At 36.3% G+C, this 25,875-nt stretch overlaps 1 protein-coding gene across 7 annotated transcripts in view; it reads left to right on the forward strand.

Annotated features, from left to right (window-relative positions):
- The window catches only part of LOC115451045 (heterogeneous nuclear ribonucleoprotein 27C), a 39,471-nt gene that overhangs the window by 3,324 nt on the left and 10,272 nt on the right, over positions 1–25,875 (forward strand). For 4 of the 7 annotated variants that reach the window (XM_037436439.1, XM_037436440.1, XM_037436443.1 and 1 more), the window contains exons 2-8: positions 356–559; positions 14,827–15,017; positions 18,160–18,242; positions 18,599–18,825; positions 19,321–19,520; positions 21,648–21,737; positions 22,726–22,895. In XM_037436439.1, the coding sequence (XP_037292336.1) occupies positions 356–559; positions 14,827–15,017; positions 18,160–18,242; positions 18,599–18,825; positions 19,321–19,520; positions 21,648–21,737; positions 22,726–22,895 (1,165 nt within the window). The remainder of the gene's footprint in view (positions 1–355; positions 560–14,826; positions 15,018–18,159; positions 18,243–18,598; positions 18,826–19,320; positions 19,521–21,647; positions 21,738–22,725; positions 22,896–25,875) is intronic. The other 3 variants (XM_030179240.2, XM_037436441.1, XM_037436442.1) reach the window with 2 other exon arrangements.

Genomic DNA, 25,875 nt, shown 5'->3' on the forward strand with positions numbered 1-25,875 from the left:
CCAATGTGTTATTCATAAGTGTGACTATAACATATTTTTAAATGAAACATACATTTTTTCATTTTAAGGCAGGTAGAAAATGGCAGGTAGTATGGAGTGTCAGAAAATGATGATCTAAAGCAAACTTATTTGTAGGATTTTAGTAAATTTCTGAATATTATTAGTTTTTTTTTTTCATAGTTTTATATACTTACAAGTCCTTTTATTATGGGCGGTGGCTGCAATGAGTGATAACACAATATGTATCTAAGTCTATCTTTAAAAGGTGGAAAAAAAAACTAAAAGTCCCTGTATAGCATAGATGATTTTAATGTATTAGTCAGAAATGTCTTATGTTTTAATAAATTTCTCGCAGAAAATTGTTCGTCGGTGGTCTCTCATGGGAGACGTCCCAGGAAAACCTGCAGCGGTACTTCTCGCGCTACGGCGACGTGATCGACTGCGTGGTGATGAAGAACAGCGAGTCGGGCCGCTCCAGGGGCTTCGGCTTCGTCACCTTCGCCGAGCCGTCGCTCGTGAACGTGGTGCTGCAGAACGGGCCGCATCAGCTAGACGGCAGGTGAGCACTGGGGATTTGGCTGTATTTTACATATGGTGTTAGCTATCTAGATATAGATTACGGAGCCACTTTACTCGATACTTACACTAATTTCGCTTACTCAAGTATAAAATCTTCTTATACACGGCCGCCGATTCAGGGTAACTTTTGCCCTGACCTTTACAAGAATGTCAGATATCTGACATGCGAAGATTTGGCGCGGTCGACCCCAACTGGGTCTATTTCATACTGGTAAAATGCCTAAGATACTGCACATAATAGTACAGATTGAATAATATATAGTATACTTGGACACAATTTTTTTAGGATCTTGTTATTATTTTGGGTAGATTAAATTTTCTATTATGGTTAAATTTTGCAATCCACAAGGAATCGATTGTAATTAAACTAATATGAAATAGGGTTCTTCGTCAGTACTCAATATTTGTATTGATTATTTAGCTAAAATGATTTTGATATATGTGACGTGTATTGTCATTCTTGACTCGTGGTAGGAGTTGCCATGATTTTAAATATATTTAATCCTAACTTGCTCCTTATTTAAAAAAATAGGCACAGCTGGCAATCAGATCCAAAAGTTTTCACCAATCATCCGCAATTATAGTAATAGCCCAGCAAAATATTTGTAAATTTCTCTTGGCCAAAATTAATGCGTGGGAATAAATATTTTCCTCTTTGCAAACTTGGAGGTCTTTAAATATAAACTTGTCTCGGACGGCGGTGAAACGTCTCTTTTTGTGAATTGTTCGCGTTTTGATAGATTAATTTCATTTTCGAAATAACAAGTTGGAAATTCTTTGGAACCATACGCCCACAGTGCTGTGGAATTTCAGAGGCAAGCAGTATTGTGCGGAGTCGCCCACACGCGACGTCTTGTGACCTTTATCGGTATAAATTTTCGTGTGAAAATATAGATTCCGCGCGGAATTTTTGTATAGCAAAAACGAGGTCAATTCATGTCGTATGTAATAAATTGTGTGATATATTGGATTAAAAAATTTTTTTTCTTAAATTTTTAGTCATTCCTTGTTTCGAACCCTTGGGGTACCCACACGAGGTTTTTGAGTGTTAACTAGGTGTGCACATAATAATCAGTCCAGAAGGCCATCCAATTTAACCGCTAATAAAGTGTATTTTAGGAACAAAAATATTTATTTTGGTAAAATCGAAACGTGTTATTTTTGTTGTCTTAAATTGTATTTAATCCTTTTGAGTAATTACGTAACAACATGAAAAGTAGTTTTGCTTGCCAAATATTCTCTTTGTTTCTTTAAATGTCATTAGTTTTTAAAATACCTACGTACGCAAGTCGCTGTAGTGTGCTATGACGTCATCGAGTTTACGGGTAAACCACACAAATAAATTATACTGATATTGTGCTGTTTCTTGCAAATCTTGTCAAGGAGAATGTACATTGTACAATTGGAACGGAAGTCCTTTTTATTTAACTTCAGAAAAACAAAAAAAAAAATATTTCAACTATAATACTTTACTGTGTACATTATTATTTTTTTAACCTTGAATTGATGGAAATCCTAGTATTTTATCGAAATAAAGGTTATTAAAATAAAATACAGTTGATTTTAGGGACAATGTTTATTTTTGAAATATGGTCAATAGTTCACTACTCATTAGTGATAATTTTCACTTCATCACACCGCAAACTTAGGTTATAAGTTAGTATGTAGTTTTCCGCAAGGTTCGCGATGCCCGCTGACACGCAACACGTGGCGGGGTCGATGTACTCTTGCACTGCCGGTGCGTTGATACATGCGACTTGATCGAGGAGTTTTACTGATTGCGCCCGTCTCTTGATTGGATCATCAAAAATTTGATCACCATACCCGTCGCCGGAGGATATATTAGTGAATCCAAGATGCGTGATTATTTTGATTGGTTTGTAGGAGTTTAATGCTTGTAGAAATTGCAATGACAGGTTAATTAAATGTTATTACCACCCATGTGACGACGCCGAAGTTTGAACCTTTCGTGTCAGTTTAAAATCTAGTATAAGGTAAATTATGATGTTTTTCAAATTGAAAAATTCACACTAATTTAAATAACCACGTCTGGGGTTTAGTAGTAGGTCCTTACTAGTTTCCTTGGTTTTATTTTTTATGCTAGCAAAAATATATTTTTTAATAAATTAAAAAATACAACGTCACTGTTGTAGATATTCGTACTACAGTACTTGTATTGTGCAATCAATAAAAATTAAGATACACGATTGGCAATATTATTCCGTTTCACGCAGTCGATTTGCTTAATTAGATAAGCCACGTTGCCGTGTTACATGACATATTGTGTGAAATGTTAAATTTCTTTTGCGTGAACGTAACGCGCCGCCGTGATTTATCGCAATGGACGTGTGAATGGAGACTCGAGACACGTGTGGGAGAGATTGCGTGGTGTGATTGTGCTAATTTACTTAGATGTTGTATGTGAGAGAATAATTTGAGTATAGTTTTGTCTATTAATACTAACGGTGTAAAAGAGTTGGGACGATATCGCCAGTACTAAAACAATTGTCAATTTTACTGCCTCGGTGGCATAGTAGTATTGCGTACGTGGTGCCACTGTCACGCTGAAGTCCCGAATTCGAATCCCAGGACAGGGCATAAAAGATTGACTGGGTTTTTATATTCTGATAATAATTTAAAAGTAGCTCGAAATCAGGATGTTCGCTATTTTACATGCCATGCAAGCTCGTAACGTTGGCCCTGCGCGGCGCAGAGAGATCAGGCGCAGGGTGCGCCTGATCTCTCTCCGGTCATGTCGGATTGCTGTCTCACCAGACTATGAGAGTGAAGGAACAAACAGTGCAGTAGCGGTGTTACCGAAATCCTTGCACACTAAAATAAATCTTGCTTTCTAGCTAATCTCCGTTATGATTGGCCGCCGTGGCCTAAATTCAGCTTGGAGGGATTTATTTAATCATCAATATCCTCATATCCGAAACACAATGAATGCACATAGTTAGTTTAAATTGACATTCGAGACTATCGCATACTGAATGACTTCGGGTAAAGGTTAAAGATATTGGTGACTAGGAGTTACATTTTCACGCAGTTTGCCACGTCGGCGCATCACGCGGGTGACTCAAGCGTCGCTATATCACGTACAAAGAATTTTATCGAATACTTAGCACGTTTAAAATTGAAAGGTGTCTATGATGAATCATACGTTGTTTTCGACAATTACGTCGCTCTTTTACATTTATAGCGTTACCTAGCTTTTGGGATAAACGTCCCACTATACATTTTTCCGGGATAGAGAGTATTCTAGTCGAGATGCTCGGTTCCTATTGGTCATAACATGATATATAATAGTCAATAGCCTTCCTCGATAAATGGGCTACTCAACACCAAAAGAATTTTTCATTTCGAACCAGAATCTAGTTCCTGAGATTAGCGCGTTAAAACAAACTTTTCAGCTCTGTATAAAAGTATAGATTTGTCATACAAGGTGGAAAAAAGTCCATTCCACCCGAAAATCAATCGAAATTTGTGGAATTTGAACCCGTACCTAGTAACTTGTAGGTCGCTTATAGTCCGACTAGTTCGCATTCTATCATGTGAAACAAAAATAACTCGCCGTATTAAGTTACACCTGCACCTATCCGAGATACCTACGTTAAAGTGCTATTTTCAATAGTGATGTTTCTAGGTACATTTTAAAGTACCCAAGTCCCTGACGTCTAGACGTTATGTAAAAAATTACAAAGGGGAGGTGAAATTTTAGGGAAAGCACACCCTTCTCTGAACTCGTTTATATTGTACCTTACGTCCACCCTTTAGCAGACATGCGTGAAATTGGAGACTTGAGCCCTTTTAACTCTTGGTGTACGCACCCTTTTCGAGACATTCCCGTACACATTCATTCAAACATCATATAAATACATCTAAGTGATGTCAAGATCTTTTACCGAAAACATGTTTACGGTCACTAACACAAACCTTTTGCGTTTAATCTTGATTAAATGTAAATTGTGTGGTTATTTTTGTTAATTTATAAATACCAAATATAAGTGCATGTTTTCTTCGCATAAAAATATACGTAATTTCACATGTATAATATTAGCATGTAGTTGGAAGCAATTTGATGTGGTATATTATAATTTGATAAGCTCTTACAGTAATGTCCCTATTTTGCTTAGCTAAAGTGCGTCGTAACAAGGCCGAGTTTATGTTGAGACATGGTGACGCAGCACAGAAAAGCAAATTTATTTTTTACTAAAATCTCGAACCAGCACTGCAATTAGCAATACGCAATGATTGTTGTTCTGAATATGTAGTCCGAAGTAAGTCACGAACAGCCTCGCGTTTTTTATACTAAAGAGACAGGAAACTTGGAATGCAGGTGAGTCGAATACCTCCAGACTTGCTTATGATAGGACGCTCTGTAAATTGTTATACTCTTTAAGCCTGATTTGATTCTGCGTTGTACTATGTCACCTGTGCGGCAACATACTCTCCTTCCATTATATTTAAAAAACAATATTATGGTGACCCAGATTTCGCAAGAAATTAACCTGTCTCATGTCTTCACATAAATTGAGCGCGTCACGTAAATGTCAGTGAGCGAAAAAGTTCTATGCTTCAAAACATTTCTCGATACTGCAAACAATCCGCGGCAGGAGACTATAATTGCGTTTTGATTATGACCCTTATTTATTGCGATGCGGAGCAGATGTTTTCGTGGCACAATTAAGATACTGTTCGGTTGTCTAAGGGCTCCGGATTCGTTCGTCGCAATTTGTGTACGGTTTGATGTAGGTAAGGGGGACGTTATGGTATTTCGTTTTCAACAATGTATCGGGAACTGTATTTATGGTGATTATTTCACGCCATTGATAGTTTTCGACACCAATCGCTTAGAACATATATATGAACCTAATATCCTTTGCAAGTAAATGAAGATACGTGGAAATTAAAGTATATTCCGCACTTTTAAATGCACGTATGCAGTACTGTTACGAAAGGTGTATACCAAGTTGGTATTGGTATTGCCAACCGCGCAAACGTCAACTTTTTTGCGCAGGACAAGGAAATTCGTTTAGACCGCACTAGGGGATTTACTAAGTCCTATTAAATTCACTGCCTAGCGTTAGGCTAGCATAGTAAACTTCCCTGAACCTCACCTCTAGAAATTGAACAGTCTTCAATCTTAGCGGTATTATCAAAGTTTATTATAAATAATGTATGCTGGTTGACACGTTACCTACTTACGTTTTAAGTAAAATTTTGTGTTAACAGCTCGTTATGTTTAAGGGAGAATGGAACGAGTAGGACATGTTGGAGAAATGCGTTGTTTCTAATTAAAAAACACGATGCCACGACTATCGTACGTGATATTTTTTAAGTAAAGTTATAATTATATTTAAAATTAAAGTATTTGATCAAGAACTGTTTGTCTGTAGAATTACTTACTATTTGTTCGCAATTGCATCCTACTAGGTAAATTAAATCTACTTTGCTTAGATGTAATTAACTTTATTTTCACTGTAATATAATTTTTGAAAGTTTTGTTTAGTAGATCCAGAGTTGCATGTTACAGATTCACAAACCTCTGTATAATAGTATAGATAAAAAATCAATTAACTAATGTACTGCAGTGAGTGGCAAATTTCTAGTGAAAGTAATCGCCAAGATGTTTCTGTTCATTCAAACAATTTCTTGGACCGTATGTAATTACTGGCCATTAAGAGACTTAACGTCTAATATTACAGGGTGTCGAGCTCAATACGGACTAGTGTTATTTTATAATTCAGTTGCTGTTAGTGAATTGTATAATAAAACGTGAATATAGCAAATTCAAATTCAAATTCAAATTCAAAGTTTATTGCACTCCACAATCATTTTATACATAAGATGTTACATTTTAATACACGTGACATAATCGTGGACCCTGTCGGGCACGGCAAAGTTTCAAGAGAGAGAGAAACTATATAATTAAATACTGATACTAGCTATGTGTTATATGCATGTACATATTATTATATATTATTATTTTTTTATTATATTTTATACAACTAGACTTTTTTATTGATTATGTAAATTTTAGTGTTTTAATATATGTGTGTGTGAGTAAGTGTGTGTGCGCGCGTGTGTGTATGTGTACTATAATATTATTATTAAATATATTATACATATTATTTTCAAACTTACACTTTTTTCTTTTTAAAAAGATATATTTGTATTGGTAGCGTTTTATTTACTATGTTGTATTATAATATTATCGTATGGGTGATATAACTAATTATTATAATATCTTATCATCATAGAAATATTCAGTTATCTTATAATAACATGTATAAGATAGGAAAATTTTTAAATTATTAATAAATAGACTAGTTTTGGTTTCTTCTTTAATACTTTTAGGCAACTTATTAAATATTTTTATAGCCATAACATAGGGACTAGAGGAATGCATGTGTAACCTAGAGAATGGTAAGTTTAGTCTGTTTTTGTAGCGCAAGTTCATTGAGGAGTTTATTTCCCCTCTTGTTGGGAAAAAATTTGGGTGTTGGTGTACGAATTTCGAAATTTCTAATATATAGATGGATGTAAGCGTGAGGATACGGTGAGTTTGAAAATAAGGTTTGCAGCTATCAGTTTGTTTAATATTAACTATTATTCTGATTAATTTTTTTTGGAGCGTGAAGAGAATTTGTGCGTCAGTACTGTTTCCCCATAGTATCACACCATAAGAGAGCCACGAATATGCATATGCATAGTAAGAAGACAGAGCAGTCTTTACGTCGGTTGTCTTTTTTATTTCGTATAAAGCATAAGTGAATTTTGAAATTTTTGATTTAATTTTTTGAATATGTTGCTTCCAATTTATATGTGAATCTATGTCCAAACCTAATAGTGTAGCATTTTTACTAATTCTAATGTAGTACCCTTGTAACTGATGTCAATGTTTAGTGGTTGTTTTTGTGGTGGGTGGAAAGTGATTAATTTTGTTTTTTGGTAGTTCAGTTGTAAGTTGTGTGATGTCATCCAGTTTTCAGTCTTTGTGAGTATATTGCAGATTTTTTCATTTAGGTTTCCATGGGATTTACATGAAGTAAGAAGAGAGATATCGAACAATACCTTAGTATCTTGTTCCCTAATAAGTGGTTATTATTAAAGGTAGCTAGTGAAAGGCTGGTAGGTTAGCTAGGTTAGGGCTCATGTCCTCGCCGGTGAGGATCGCGACACGTTACCCTTCTATTTCCCCCTACTTGCCAGCCCGAGCTGGTTACTTCGGTTTGTACCTTGTCTTTTAAAATGTCCATAGTTATATAAGTAATTTTAATAGTTGTTTAGAAATAATAATTATTCTTATTCTTTGTTTTGACGTATCATAAGTGCAACTTTGTTCGCCTACGTGATAAATAAAGTATTTTATTTATTTATTTATTTAATGGTGGTACATTTCTTGGCTCCGTTACGACCACGGACAAATGTCTCAAATGAAATTGGTAAAACATATCAACATTACATTAAGAATGGGTAAAGATAAAGAGCAGTGAAAATCAGAACGAGTTTTATTTACAAGGCTCGTCGTAAAACGATTAATGCTTTTTTAAACGTAGCGACTGCACTCAGCAGTATTTAGATATTGAGAAAATCATTTAACGAAGTAGCTTTAACTGCGAAGGATACCTGAGAACTCTTAAATAAAAAAAATAATGTCGAAGGTATGTGAAGTCTGTCAACCCGCACTACGCCAACGTGGTGAGCCAGACTTGAAACCTTCTCAGTAGTAGAGCAGGTCCGTGCTAAGCAATGGTCAGTATATAATACAGAGCTGGTATTATTATAACACAGAAGCTGTTAGCGATTCCGATTATACCTGCAATGTATATTTACATGGAATCCATTACAGTGGATGTTATTAACCCAGATACCGGTCTGGTTTCTGAGAAAGCATCGAATTTATCTCAGGTCTGTATCTTTGAATCGCTAAATACACTCGACTGTTTAGCTCTCTGTCCATTGCAAATGTTCGTTTTCAATCGTTCTGTAGAGGTTTTTGGGTCCCTTTTCGTGTTTTCATTATCTATAGAGAAGCTAGGGTATACCTGTCATATGCTCACGTTGTTCGAATTCTTGTTCTGTATTTTTTTTATACTTTGTTGTTGGCATTCAATGTAATTTTACTTATATATCTCAATATTTACTTCAATATTAGCTGCGTGTTGGGATTTATTCCACTTAAAGGATGTATCACGAAAAATACTTACTGTTCCCACTCCTTCGTTCAAATTTCGTTACTTTCATTTTCGAAATGGCCACCCAACATAGGTAAATCTTAATCTTCAACGTACCAGGGTCATGAAACGTGACATTGGTGTTGCCAGGGACGTGATTTAATTTGATGCAACATTCAATAAATTCAGGAACGTGACGTTTCGTTGTTGCTTGTTATCATTAAATTTTTTTTTATCGATGGCTGTTGGTTTAAGGCGGTTCCTGGAAACCTTGTAGAGGTGCATCTATATGGTTTATTATTTCCGTCACATGGTATGATATAGCTTATCACTTATCGCAACATCGGGTAAAAATTCCAAGACTTCAAAGGAGGTTTTCAGCGATAATTTTTTACTCCATGGTCTGATTTAAATAATTATTTTTGAGTTCTTTTTCGTACAGCTTCGAAATGGTTACATTTTTTAATGAGATACTTAGTATTTCCTCTAAGTTTTCTATGATGATGATGTGCGATTCCCATGAACACTTATAATAACCAAAGGTGGGATGGTGACTTCGCATCTTCACGTGCTCATACTAAACAGTGATAAACAGATAGAACATTAATTTCATGAGTAATTCTTGTTAAAGCCTCGCAATGGTTAGACAAGTATGACCTCAGAAACGTTAAGGAAAATGTTAAGATATATAATATATTGTTTTTTTTTTCGTTAAAGAATATTGTAGTATAATTATGTTCAAACATGAGTTGCGGTTCTTTTTTGTTAGTAATATTATGATTATATGTAAAACAATGGCATTATAATTGATTACATTGTTGTAATCATGTTTAATCCTCTATCTTCTTGTTTATGGAGCCTTTAATCAATTACTGTTTTGTTTTTTTTTTTTGCTTGTTTCTAATGATTTGAAACTGTGGAAACGACTACTTTAAATATTAATTTAGGTATTAAAGTATTGTACAAATTACTATGGACATTTGTTAGAAACTACCTGCATCGACATTTTCCTGTTTTTATCAACAGGCATCAAGTTATAAGTACTAGTAAACCTATCATATCGTAAAGTTCACACTAGTAAGTGCAAAATTTTCAACTGTCATGAAATTTATGCATAAAATAAATTATAACCTTACTGAATATAAATGTGAGACAAATTGTCAATTTTATACATACAACTGTAATTTTTAATTCTTTTGTGTTGTTAACCTACATATAAATTTTATCTGATAAAATAATCAGTTCTAAGTGAAATACCACATCCAGGCAGTGCACTCGGCCTAACTGCCGTTTGTACGTTCAGATGTTTGTGGAACATTGATGGCAAATTAGCATATACTCCTTGTTACCATAGCAACGGAGTCTACAACGTTTGCTACACTATTTAAATGTACAATTGACACCAGGCCCTTTGACTACGGAAGTGAGACAAACTCACGACTGCACTTGATGTTTGGGGAGTCCTTGTTTGTTTTGGTTATTTACATATCATGATGTGATAGGTGCGTATCGCTATTTCGAGCAGATATTATGATCTTGAACACGCACGTGGGTTTTCAACCGTATTCATAACCTCTTACCTCTACAAAGGGAGGACTCCTAATTCGGCTAGATTTTGTATTTGTGTTTGTTTTTTATCCTGGCACAGCTAAATTACTTGACTGCACGTAGTGTAAGTGGAGTCTAGATATACTTTACGAATTATGCCTCGCCAGTTGATATATGTAGTTGTGCCGGCATTTGTGAAACAGTATATGCACAGCTGAGTTTTATTAATAATAGAAAATCGTACGCATATTTTAATTGTTTGACTTGACCTGAATTGAATTCAGGTCCCCCTTAACGGCAATCAATTCTACAAGCTACTATAAGCGAAAGATTTTGCAATATACAACGACACACATAATAATTCTACTATTTTTGCAAGTAATTCTCACGTCAAAAGTGTTTGCAAAGATAACTTGTACAAGAGCGACACGCTACTGTCCGAAACTAGAGAACCGTTGTCGGCAGCACACCTCGTTTAACTCATTTGCATTACAAATATATTTGCTCTGGTCATAATAACACCTTTGTTTGAGTTTATGCCAACATTTGACCAAACGTTTTGGAACAAACACCGTTTGCCCATGATAATTTTGCTGCGTGGAATTGTTAGCACTATAATATAATTATCATTCTGCAATTGTTTGGGTTAGAGCGGTTCTCTTTAATTTATCCATGACGTCATTCGAACAAAAGGTATTACCGTGTAACGGTAATGCCTACGTGTTTAATAGTTCTCTGACCCAAGAATTTATTACATTGACTGTTAATAAAATGCTTTTAAACATTTTGTGCTGCCGTCCATCCATTTGTCGCACCAGGGTATGTATTAGGTAACGCCACTGGCACTCCCGGTGGTTCCAGTTTGTCACCAGCCTCTCTCTCTAATCGTTCCCTCAATGCTGAGGATCGTGACCCCTGTCACTTGGTCGAATCTTGGACAGCTGATCGCCAGGCATGACGGTCCTCTGCCAGATGTAGTACCTCCGGGATAGTCATGGCTAGCGTTGCCTATTCGATCAGCCCAACAAGCTGGTCTGCGGCCACGTGGTTTGCTCACCTCAACCTTTTCTAACAAGATAGGTCGTTTCAGGTTGTCAGGGATTTTCCGCACCACATGTCACCAGCCTAGGAATACTATAAGGGAAGTCTCCAAGAGATCTCGTAACTAAGTGTATATAGTACTTGACCTACGTAACGAAAGTCAGTGTAAAATTTTATTTTCTCAAGGACCTCTCGATATTCCCGCTGAACCTTTATCGTTCGGAATATAATATCCGTTAATGGTTGCACTAAATCTATTTACTCGCTGAGTGCTAAAGCTAATACAACCAATATCAATGGAGTATTCGCTATCAGATAGACTGTTCTGAGTAATACTATCAATGGATACGGTTAGTTGGCGTAATTCGTGATCTGTAGGCGGCATTTTTTGGCACTCGGCCCGTTTTGTACTAATTTTTAATTTGTCTGTAAACAATTTTTGTCTCGCGTGTAAAGGTGGTAAAATTTCGCAATTATGTCGTATCGTTGGCAAATTGCAAGATCCGTTGGTAATGTGAAATAAATAATGCTCAACGTTGCGTTTTCCGTCCCATGATTTTAAAGGGGCTTGCTTATCGCCATATCGGGTAGAATACTAGGTAATAATAGATATCGGATATAGATGACAAAAGAAAAATACAAGTTATGAGTCCACAACGTGGCTCCTTGGATTATGCTGGTTTTGAACCTAGATCTCCATTATTTCTCATGGATTATTTTATTTCAATTGATCAATTAATCTTTCTGTTTAAACTATCGAACTCGGAATTTCATCAGCTGTATATAATTCACCATTGCAATGCCACACAAACGATAACGAGATTAAATAAATAATCGATGAATGTTGCTCAAAAGTGTCCCGCTTTGATAAACAGGGCTATGTATAATAAAATGCGTACACTATGTTTATATTCTACTTCTCGATGGCTCCTAAGTAGACTATCGTATCCGTAAAAATAGCGATATTCCCTTTTTCTACCGTTTTGTTCGTAGGTATTGTTTACCTACCAAAATTCATTAAAAAGTTAGTAAATGATTGTTAAGGAAGTGTTTTTTCGTTCATAAACTTTTGAATTAAATGGGTTTGGTAGTAAACAGTGCCTAGATAACGAAACGGTAAAATGTGAATGTCGCAATCTTTTCAGATACGATAGTTTACTTAGGAGCCATCGTTCTGTTCAAAAATATATCTGTAACGGAGTGTTTCAAACAGTTAATATTCAAGGCATGCAATTGCGCACTTGATCACAATTAACTGATCAATACTGACCACGCACACAATATCGGAAATTGTGCGCGTACAGTGTTGATAGCTTTGAGTGAATACGTCAGTAAGAGATATGGATTTTGGATGTTTCCGGTTCCAACAAAACTGTTTTTTCTACTTATATATTTATTATTAGCATTTGATCGCTGCTCGGGCCTAGTAAAGATGTTTTTCCAGGATAATTGACCTGGTTTATATTTTTCCGGCATAAGCCTATAGCATTCAGGAGTAATCTAGTTTTATTATTGGTGATTTTTTAAAAAAAATATTAAAAAAAAATAATAAACTGCAGCTTCAAATATTAGTAAAAAATATTATTTGACTGCTATATTTATATTATCGTTTTAAGGACTACGAATTTGTACGTGTATAGTGTGTTCAGTATTGTTATTATGGTAGATAATCGTCTGATCAGTCTTGCGTACAACACGATAACGAATAAAATTATCACAGATTTACAAAACCGCGCAACACACCTGAGCAAACGGAAAGTTTTCACATAACAACCAATGCGTTGCGTTGAACTGTGCGGCTTCAATACATATTTTATATATTATATATATTTACATTTTATTGTTTCATATAATTGTTGCGAATATTTTCTTTTACAAATACATATGTATTTATTATGAAGGCATTTGCGTTACTGTGTTAGGTTGTCGTACGTTATTTTATGATTAATTGTGCATTTATGAAACCCTTTGAAGACTGTTATTGGTTTTTATTAAAAATAGATTTTGTTCCCGGGTTAGCCGAAGTTTTCGTTTTCCTGGAACCAAAAGAATCGATTCGATATAAACTTTGTAGCCTTTGACACAATATTTACCTTTCCGTTGGTAACAGCATGGTTAAATAATAATATAGTGTACAAGTAGATTTTATTTAAGAACGAGATTTTGACTGCAGCTCGGCCCGCGTGTGAAAGCTTTTCCGGGAGAAAAAGTAGTCTATAGTACTCACGGGTAATGTAATTTCTTTACTAGTGAAAAAACTCAAAATCGGTTTAGTAATTCCATATTACACATATTAGCATATATTGATATTAGCCCGACAAACAAAGTCTTCAGTATATACAGATGCGTACGATTTTAATAAGTAGTATACAAGGGGAACTTTATAATAATAATATCAGCCCTGTATTATATACTAGCCCACTGCTGAGCACGGGCTACCGCTACTACTGAGAGGGATTAGGCCTTAGTCCACCACGCTGGTCTAATGCGGATTGGTAGACTTCACACACCTTCGAAATTCCTATAGAGAACTTCTCGGATGTGCAGGTTTCCTCACGATGTTTTCCTTCACCGTTAAAGCAAACGATATATTCACAAAGAATGCACACATGATTTTTTTTTTAGAAAAGTCAGAGGTGTGTGCCCTTGGGATTTGAACCTGTGGACATTCGTCTTGGCAGACCGTTCCAAGGGGACATAAGGGGAACATTATTCCATACGAATTTGAAACATTAAGCTTCTGCGACATTATTGTCGATTTTGCCACGCCATATAAATAATATCAAAACTAATACTGTGACTTGTTTCCACAATATCGTAAAAACGTTAATTAATATCTTATCAGTGCCCCTGGCGCTATACACTTTACTTAATCACACAGAATTTTCCCAGTAATAATGTAAATAAGGATCAAAATAATCAATAAACTACTATCTAACATTTTATTCGTGCTGCAAAATTGCAATGCGCACGAAGTGGCTTTCTGCTTTTAAACCGATATAGTTGCTTGACGTTATGATACCACACTGGCCTAGTGCGAGTTGGTAGAGTTGACAATTTGGTAATACTTCTCTTTTAGTTGTATAAAGGATTTCGGGGTAGTCAACGGCTCGGCTATGTTCGTCATTGGAGTGATGTGGGTCGTCCAATCTATCTACCTTAGGTTACAAAAAAAAATATCGATACATCACCAAATAAGTAATAACTATGTTCACTTGGTATAGCTTAAGGCGACATTGATATCTTCCATCAGGCGAGCTGCCATCTTCTTCGTAGTCTATATATCAACATATTTATTGGCCGGCATAATTGTATTGATTGGCGAGGGATAAACATCTGTCAGTTGACAATATTAAAACTCCACTTCGCTTACCATTAGGTGCGGCGGGATCATTTTCCGTGCCTGTTAAAAAAAATAATCTACAAAGAACTGTGTCTCTCGACATCTGCTAAGTAACAACCTTCTCTTGATCACCAGAACCATCGACCCGAAGCCGTGCAACCCGCGCACGCTGCAGAAGCCGAAGCGCGGCGGCGGCTACCCGAAGGTGTTCCTCGGCGGGCTGCCGTCCAACGTCACCGAGACCGACCTGAGGGTGTTCTTCGGACGCTACGGGAAGGTCATGGAGGTGGTCATCATGTACGATCAGGAGAAAAAGAAGTCTCGAGGTGAGTTGAATACTTTTCCCCAATTCACCCTCATTCAATACTATTTTATATCATATCACTCATTTTTATGGCTGGGTGAGTGTTTAGAGAGCGTGGAGATCGTTAATCTTCAGATGGTCTTTTAGTGCGATGTCTGTCATTTATAATAATAATAATATCAGCCCTGTATTATATACTTGCCCACTGCTGAGCACGGGCCTCCTCTACTACTGAGAGGGATTAGGCCTTAGTCCACCACGCTGGCCTAGTGCGTATTGGTAGACTTCACACACCTTCGAAATTCCTATAGAGAACTACTCAGATGTGCAGGTTTCCTCACGATGTTTTCCTTCACCGTTAAAGCGAACGATAAATTCACAAAGAATACACACATGATTTTTTAGAAAAGTCAGAGGTGTGTGCCCTTGGGGATTTGAACCTGCGGACATTCGCATCGGCAGTCCGTTCCACGCCCAACTAGGCTATCGCCGCTTTTTTTATCTGTCATTTATTAAAATTAATTGCAAATATATAAGATGACGTATATGTTGATTGGGTATTTATTAGATATTCAAAGACTGGTCTTTGAGTAAAGGAAAGTACTTCCACGGTATGATCAACGGTTTTAAATGATGAATTTCATCTCTTTACGAGCTGCCACGTGACAGGTCTGTTTACCACGCTCGAGTTTCTAATATGCCGAAGCTAAATGGGAATGTCCTTCGGTTTATTTTCGATTCTCAAGCTCATCAGCGACTGTATGATGGTAAATGTAATTGTGACAATGATCTTATAGAAAAAACGCTCGTAAACAAGTTAGGTTAGAACTGAGATTGCGCCGGGCGATCCGTCGATGCTGACGTGGCACGGTGGCGGCCGACGACCGACGGTGTCTTCGGTAAACAGATGACGCAGCGTGGAGATTGTAGAGGGACAAATTATACAAATTGTCGGTCCCGCCTACGCATGTTCGGAAGTAAATTAATACAGGTTCAGAGGAACCTGACATCTATTATGTTGGAGAAACGCTTATGAAATTGTGAAGTGGCATTTGATTTTATGTTGCTATTTGTACATGTCGAAAATTGTAACAAGTAAATATTAAGGAAGTTGATAAAACTAGACTAGGAGATAAAAATAGATAACACCACTCAAAAACGCGTACGACTTGATATTTGCCGAGACATTGTTTTTAACATTACTCATTATGCCAGCAATAAAAAGGGGGTCACATTAGTGATATTGCGATGTCGCTAATCTAGTTTTAAAACCGCTGATTGCAAAATGTATTACGATTTTTAGATTACGAACGTCGAGTGAAAACATCTCGACCGGTTGCTCTATAAAACTCGCTGTCGCCAGTCGCCACTTGCATATTGAAAACGTTGCAATTCAATAAAGTTATAATGCTAGATAAGCTTAGGTATATATTAAATGCGAATTTAGTTGTTGAATTTTATTACTACGTCAATTAGTTTGACACGATGCGAGTTAAGACATTATTATCGCATAAAAAAATATATTTGTGTTCGATTCCGAGAATTATTTTGTTGTTTTTCTTTATTTATGCATGAGACGGACATTCGGTCGCCTGATATATGCGATACAACTGCTCATGATTGTCGCTAGCCATCTATAGTATACAGAATTTGAAGTACGACTACATCATGGTTCTGAGACCTCTTGATGGATTCAAGGCTTACCATTGAGAAACACACTTGCACTTTACTGAATTTTTTGTGTATACGGATATGCCAAAGATACCCTAATGGTATGTCCAAATACATTGACCGGAGATGATTATTTATATCTAGTTGCCATAATTATGTTGACCTGTTTAACTATTGGCTGAGTAAACGAACCATCGAAAAACAATCAGACCATTTCAAAGAAAGAGACGATTGTGAGATTATTTTTATTCATTCATTATTATTACATACGTAAATGTTTATAATCATTCAAGAATTACGAGGCATTTATTGTACTAGTTATATTGACACGTGTCCAAGCCGAATAGAATAGTTTTTTTTATTATACACATTTTTTTGGTATATTTTATTTTTTACGCTTTAACGTCATATCTATATAGTGTCGTCGGCCATTTGCCATCGATACGTTGAGATGTTTGTAGAAATATAACTCGAGCGAGTCTACTCTCAATTCGCATGAGTTTAGAGTTCACAGTTTGCAACATCGCATTGGCCAAGAAGCGGGGGATTAGACAGTGGCTCGAAGGCCAACAGAGCACCCGGTGAAAGGTGACTATGCACCGTCAAACAATGAAGTAACGTTATGAAATGAATCTTACCGCGTTCACATCGGACATTGCAATGCTTTGGATTCTCTAGATGTGGTATTTGAAATATGGTTGGGTAATGCCGGGCATTCCCTTGTATCATTGTAACTTATCAAGGTTATCATTACCTTACGTTGTTGGAGTATTGTGGAAACAATTGTTCCTCGTTGTGTATCTTTTATTACTTCCGTGTTGTTATAACTAAATTTTATTTATAATAGATATCACTTATTATGTATAATCTTCGACAAATAATTAAGAAAACACAGTAAATACTAAGCTGGTTAAAAATTAAAATAATTAATTAAAAGAACGATTTATTGCCGACACAATTGTAAATAGACACATTACTACATTAAACAAAGATAATTACTATATTATTAATAAACGAACAAAATTACATAAAGTCTATCAAAAATACCTTTCATTTAGCTGGATGCTACAGTACGACCTAAGTAGTGCTGCAGCTCTGCTTTAACTAACCACTTATTAAATTGTATATTCGTTAAGTGTTATTTTGCACGCGGCGGGCTCCGTCGTAACTTGGGGAGAGAGCGGAACATCGTGATGTTTTGGTCTCAAGGACTGTCTGGGTTGTTTAGTCTGACATGCGGTACTGTCGAGATTCGGAGAAATCTCCGTGTTAATGAAACACGAACGAAAGTTCCTAATAGGGACGAATTGAATAAACTATATCTTATATGGACGCATTTGAATGCTTATTTAAATTAAAAAAAAAACTATATGTTATCTGGTACAATATGGATTAAAATAATCTATGGAAATTTAAATCTTAATACAAATGAAATATATGTTGAATTATATTGTCATAATGACAATAATAAATGTTGTTTTCGCTTATTCAAGGCTTCGGCTTCCTGTCGTTTGAGGACGAGATCTCCGTCGAGAGGGTCACTCAAGAGCACTTCATCAACCTCAACGGGAAGCAGGTAAGCTTGGATTTGTTTTCAACAAAAAAATTCTATGTAAAAACGATACTGATGTGATAATCTTGGTAAAAAAATAAAATAAGACTAAAATGGAGATATTGTGGCGAAAAAATATTATTACAATTCATATTGCCAATAATGTAGTAAACATCTTAATAAATGAGAAAAATATACTAAAACATTTTACGTCTTCTTCGCCTTAAACCAATATTTAGTTGGTTTAGTAAATTGACTTAATCACAATTTTAATGCGCTTCGAATCGATGTTCATTTACTATTTGAATCAGTCCTGGAACCAGCCAATATTAAACTAGCTACAATTAGTCTGTATAATAATGTGTGCATGTGTTGCGCAGGTGGAGATCAAGCGCGCGGAGCCGCGCGACGGGTCGGGCAAGCTCGGCTCGGGCGGCGGCGGCATGGGCGGCGCCGCCATGGCCGCGCCCGGCGACGCGCCGCAGGCCGGCCAGTGGGGGCCGCCCGCCGGCGCGCCCATGAACATGATCCAGGGGCACAACGGACAGATGGGCGGGCCCCCCATCAACATGCCCATGGCCGGCCCCAACATCATGCAAGGGTACGAGTACGTTGTGTAGTGGCCGGTTGTGTTGCCGCTTCTTTTATTATTTTTTATCTTTTTGAGTGAGACGGAAGGTAGTGTGATGCATGTTTGTAGAAGTTTCCCCTTTTTAATTTTGATTTGCCATTTCCATATTTAATGTTTTTTTATGTAGTTATAGAACGCTTAGATAGTAAACCCAACAAAACCGGTAAAACCATAGATTTTATCAGTTCGAAAACAACATGGGATACACTTTGTGAGGCGAGTTATCGATGTTTGCAGTTTGTATTCCTGATATATTTTCCAGTTTACTTAATGGGACGGAAATAAATCCATCGTAAGCAATACATACAACAGTTGACCCATGCGTTGTCTTGGAATTTTCATTTACTATTCTGTGGGTCCAGAAGTGCACATACTGTTAATGATATGACCAAACAGTCTCTAGTTCTGAATGGTATGACAGGTCCACGTACAACTGGTGAATACAAATATAAGTAGACATTGTGTGGTCAGGTACCAGAACTGGGGCACGTCGCCGGGACAGACGTCGTACGGCGGGTACGGCGCGGGCGGCGCGGGCGCAGGTCCGGGCAACTTCCAGGCGTGGGGCGCGCCCCCCGCGCCGCAGGCGCCGCCGCACGCGCCCGCCTGGCCCGCCACCAACAACTACACGCAGCACACGCAGCCGCCCGCGCAGGGCTACGGCAGCTACGGTACGTACACACTGCAACACTCACTAGAGCTCAGAAACAATCTCAAGGCGCACATTTTACATGAACAATAATATTTACCAGAACTAGTGTCAGTATAGCTATTATCAATCTGGCGGTAAGAGATTTCTATCCATCCTCATAGCGACCACCGTACACAAGGTGTATAACCCGCCATAGTGGACCATGTAAATGTGTTGCGTATTAAGATCAGCCTGTGTATATGCTGTTTGAAACTAGCCCGGCATAATTATGGCGACAGGTAATCATCTGTCGTCAGTCGACACTATCTAGACTCTAGTCCACTTACCATAAGGTGCAGTGGGGTCACTGTAAAGCTGGTATAAAACAAAAAATCATTGGTTACATAAAATTATTCTAGCATATTATATACTTAAACAAGTGACCTGTCTGGCTTCACTAAAACTAAAAAATATTCGCCAATGAATTAAATAATTCAGTTCATTGTGAATACAATTAATAAAGTAAATAAAACGTTAAATGTTACATGTATGTCTTTATACACTTAGGTCATTGTGGCCTGAGAACTAAATTGAAAAATTAAATAAAATGAATATATAAACTAAATAATAATAATAAAAAAAACCTATAATGAAAGGCTGAGTACCGGTCCACACTATGCTCGGAGCTTGCCACGTGTGTAGTAACATTACTCGCCTACTTTCACTTGCCTCGCGACCACTAGGATGAATGTTGGGTAGATGAGAGCTTCTTACACTCGTTGACACAGCGCAATAACGACACGCGTGTAATGTGTTAGGTATTATGTTTGATTTGATGAAACCGGGCCACGATAATGTATGAGACAATATATTATATATTATAGAATTACACTTGTTCTTGTTGCTTGCAAATATGTACTCGTACATTGTCACTTACTTCCTCACACATCTATCTGATAAACACTTTATTTTTGTTTAATGTTGAAAGTCAGGCTGTAAAAATACATAAGTGAATTGGGAGAATGTTGCTGAATATAGTTACTTTACTAAATTAGTAAATTTAACGTTACTCACGGAAGAAAATTCAACGTCAACATAGGTAAATAAATGCTTAAGTAAAACAGGCCAATTATATACGGCGCTACTTGAACAGAGAGTTCGAGAGAGTTACATATATTTACAACGCAAAATCGCGGGTGGGGGAATCTGCAAAGATTTACAAATAATTGCAATAAAAATTAATTTTGGGTCTTTAAAAATTTTAATCTAGCAAAATGTTCCTTATAAACTTATTGTTGGTTGCAAATTAATACGATGAGTACTTTAAATCTTAATTTAAAGAAAATTTTATTATATAATTAATGAAATAATGATATATTTGTTATAAGAGATTTTAAACAATAAAAATAAAGGTAAGGCATTTTTTTTTCAATATATATTAGATATCGTATAGAAAGCTAATAAAATACAGTAAGCGCGCCGTTTTGCTGGTGGGAACGCCTTGATGATGTGGTGTCAAGATATTTATTTAATAGATTACTATTTTTATCGAAACTGACTACAAATATTATTAGTACTAGATAAATACATTGTTGCTGTTTCTGCAGTGAGTAGTTCATCGAGTGATGAATTGTTCCAAAACCGATTTTATCTTTAGGATCTACTTATTTTATCCGTGCTTCCGCACCATAAACTTTGTCCAAACGTCGAGGCGTCGTGTGGAGTTTGGCATCCTGATCGGCGTTGGTAAATGGTAACAATATTTTAAGATTGCCAAGTAGCTAATATACTTCTTAATTTTTAAACAAGAGCCATCGTGTTCTGCACGGCGTGCCGACGTGTTTGGAGTAAGTTTGCAGAGTGAGGATGCACGGCGCGGCTATTTATTCTACTTTTAAGTTAACCTATATTATCGGGGTCCTTATAAGACTTGCACAGCTGCATACAAATTCAGTTCATATTCAAAATTCATGAGACGAATCAGTTATATAGGAACAATTTAGAAAATATCTTACAAATAGCGACAAACGGTATACGTAATGTCAAAATTGCCGAATGTCAACTAGCAATCAATCGCAGCGATTCGAAACGATCGCCGATTGTCGATTTAGGGCATTTACACGAAACATGCGAAATGAAAAAATATGATGTTTCGTTTGGTGCGCAGCTAACTACAGCTCGGGCCCGGCCGGCGCCTCGGCCGGCGGCAGCTGGACCAACTGGAACATGCCGCAGAACTCCAACTCTACCGGTTCCGGTGAGCTGATCCTTATATAATAGCGATACACGAAAATATATCTATATGCATATCGTCTCATAATAGTTTAGCATCATACATGCCGATAATAGTGTGCACTAACTCGTTTCAAATTGTTACAAGCTTCTAGTTTTAGTGTTTGTTAGTTTTGTGATCTGTGCGAAGGGTGTAGGACGTTTGGATGAACAATTATTACATTAACGGTACATTTTGGTAGTGAATTATGTGCCTATGAAATGTTAGGCGTCGCTTTTTTTTGTAGTAATATGGTTGAAAAGCTGTTCAAGTCTTATTTGGGTCCATACTAGACTTAAATAAAAAAAAAGTTTTAAGACGTTAGTATGACATAATGGTCTCGGAAAATGTTGCGCTGGGGACCCAATCAGAGAATTTTGGGTTATACATAATATCGCCTGGTTGGAATACTAAGATATTGCCTATAACTTTAAGTATGGCATAACGTCAGTTCATGGTGTTATAAAACACACGTAGACAAATTCGAACCGATGGTAAATATGACAAGTAATTTGCCAAAGAAACGCTACGTTTTGTTTAAAAGTACAACGATGCCCAAGTATTGAAACAATACACACCCGCAGGAAATATGCCAATAGTTCAATTGGTAAGTATAGTTTGGCCAGAAAAATAAAACTCGCTGTGTTATAGATAAAATATGGAACTAACTTCTTGTACTGAAATACTGTGAATTTTAAATAGAAAAATCGAAAATGCCGTCCCTACAGCAGGTTTTTGTTGTCCTGATCAAGCTATAATTTGGCAATGGTTATACGCGACTGCTCGAAACTATGGGTGCGGTTAACCGCATCCAAATGAATCCTCAGATAATTATTAAAACAGTAAATGCAAATAGCCCTGTGCTTGTTATGTCTAAAAAACTGCCAACGCTTATGGCTAAGTTCAGCGTGAGCAACTGGACGGTGTATAGTGCGAGTGGAGTGCGAGTAGTGCATAGAGCGCCTGGCCGCAGGTTCGTACGTGCCGCTGTCGGAGGGCGGCGAGATGTACGGGCGCGGCGCGGGCGGCGGCACCCCGGCCGCGCCGCTCACCACCGCGCTCTCCTCCGCCGCGCTCTCCAAGTCCTCCTCCGCGGACTACTCCGCCTACCAGCAGTACCCGCCCGCCTACCAGCAGGACCAGGTTCGTGCCCACACGTGATCACACACACACACACCCACACACTACTACTCCCTAAACATGCTCCTTTATACGGCTAGATGTTTTCATTTTTTGGATTTTAATGGTACTTGTTTATGCCCCAAATACTTGTTAGAAATTGAAAACTAGCTGCATATGCAATTCTTTCATATTTCACTTTTCATATTATATGTACATTATATAAATTAAATAAGGATGTATTTTTAAAAATATATAACCAGCCGTCTGAAGGAGCCATAAGACTATTGTTATTGTGCAAATGCACATGGTTATATTCCACTAAAATTACAAGATAAAACACACGCATTATTCTCATTGTTTTTGGAATTATTTAATTAAAAAGCTATAAACAGCTTTATAATGATTAATCAATTTATAACGACGTCAAATATTGGTTTACTTTCTAATAATTAATATAACGAATAATTTTACCAACCGTGTGCATCTTGCAATAATATGACGTGGATATGACATATTTCGCGTGATATGAAAACCCGAACGAACAAGAACAAATAACTAACTTTTTTACCATTTTGCAGATGTAAACAAAATGTAAATATTTTTTTTTTCATAATTATTATTTAATACAGATATTTTTAATTTCTGAATCTTTTCCAAATGACGATTTATTTCTGCAATAATGTTGAATATAGTGTTACTAACATCATTTTAAAAGGTGATATTAATGACTATTTATATTTACATCTAATATCTAATATAAAAAAACACCCAAAAAATGGTGATAGCAACATTATTCAGACCAGCTTGAATAAGTTCATAAAAAATCTAGTTTTTTTTAATAAAAGCTTTTTTTATATCTTATTTCAAAGGTACATATTTAAAATAAACATTTTCTTTTCAACTGGTTGCACAGATATTCTCTAAAAAAATATGTTTGACTTTAACCCTATTTTTATCTACAATTTGCTGTCTATTTATATATTTTCTTTTATTATGAACTAGAAATGTTTTAGGTTACTATATTTTGTGAGATTTATTCATTTATAAATAATAGTGTCAAATTTTCAGATATAAATCGACAGCATATTGGTATTTTTCAGTTTCATATTTTAACGAAATAAAATGGATGTGTTTATAATTTTCGATTTTCTGTTTGTTTTTTTTTTTTCGTTTAATTTTTTTTTTATTTTATCGGCTTGATATTGTTGTCGCGAATGGTCTAAACAACCTTGTTATATTATGGATTTAATTTATAGAAATCTTTTTTACAGCCTAATATGATAAAGAAATAAATATATCGTGAATTATAAGTACATCTTACGCATGAACCACAAAGTACAGATTTTAATAGAGAAAAAAAAAAATTAAAGACATTGGTTATGGTTTTTTGCTACATAATATCACCATCATTAATTATAACCGAAATACATTTCTATGATTGTATATAATGCCAATGTACTATTGGCCTTTAGAAATGTATTTCTTTAACGTCTGAATCACGCTTATCATAAAAAAGTAAAACCCTCTTAGCTTTACACATCACAGGGTTTCAACAATTATGTTTTTTTTTTAATTTGTTTGCATAAAACCTTTTTAATTAATCAACTAGAAAAAAAATGAAAAATTGTTGAAACTCTAGCGATGTCTGGGTCGCAGTATGAAATGGTTGACGGAACACAGTTGAATGGCGAATAAATGCAAGCGCTGGATATCCTCATGCCCCTTCACAGTTGTAACAGCTAAAATTAGAGATAATGGCGCATGCCCGTGTCCCTGTTTGCGTCCTCTCAATCGCCTTAGGTAACTTTGTTGTTTACTAAAAGTCCACAGTAGAAATAAAAATGACTTATTAAACGTTTCATGAATAATTAATTTGTAATTTTTTTTAATACACATTTAAAATGTAATTTAGACATTACTCGAAATAAAACTTGAATAAAAAAATATTTATCTTTAACGCCAGTAATAAAACAAAAAAAATGTATTTATCTGGCTCTGTTGCTTATTGAATATATCCTAGTTTAGTTAGATTTTTGAAACGATAAATAATAATTTAACCTTGATGTTTTCTATGGGTTTGATTTATATAAAAAAATAACGGACTAGTAGTTAGATTAACTTAGAGGTTGTGAATTACCGTCCCGAGCGTATCAAATCTTTTAGTCACAGTGTTAGTATGGCGTGGAAAGTTCTCGACGTTCGCATTCCACTGTGTTCCGAACACGTTGAACGGAAAATATTTGAAACAGTCGTTTATTTTCCATTCAATGTATAATCGCAAACAATCTGCCACATTTCACGGGCTATATCTTGAAGTTAATGTGAAAATTAACAATTAATTAAATGTTCAAGATGTAGTCGGGTGGTGGTAGCCTCGTAGCTGGTTTCGGTTACGAGTGTGCATTAATACAAACAAAAGTACAGCCAAGTTGATTAATATTAATCCTAAGTTTTTAACCCATATTGTTTGCTCATGACCATCCGGGCTTGCTTCCTACCCCCCTACCGTCCCCCCTACATGTGCTTCTGTTTTTTTTATTTGTCCCGCATCAGTGAATATCAGTATGACTGGTGGTTGAGCGAGTAACTTTACTTACTCTCCGTTCATCACTGTGTGTTTAATTGCTCAGTTGGATTTATTCTGACCTGACCACCCCCCACCACCCGTCAATTTGGTTGTACTTGAATTGTTTGCGATTCACGTGTGTATGTCGATGAATGTTGAATCCTGGTGAACGAGCGATATTCAGCGAAAATTCCCCGTAAGGCATTATAGCCGAAATGCAGCATGAGATTTATTATAGAGCCATTGTTTAGTATCCACCCCTGCATCCGTGTGCTGTTACGATATGCTTGTTTATATTGAAGATATTATCACGCGTCTACGACTGAAGTCCACTTGTGTGCATGTTTTCAGTGGCAACAATAAAAGTGCGATGTCTTTTTGATTTTCTGAGCTATGCTGCGGTTCAGAATGAAAACGATCTCGTTTGACGCCGTG

This window comes from Manduca sexta, chromosome 8 (assembly GCF_014839805.1).
Source record: "Manduca sexta isolate Smith_Timp_Sample1 chromosome 8, JHU_Msex_v1.0, whole genome shotgun sequence".
Classification (NCBI taxonomy): Eukaryota; Metazoa; Arthropoda; class Insecta; order Lepidoptera; family Sphingidae; genus Manduca; species Manduca sexta.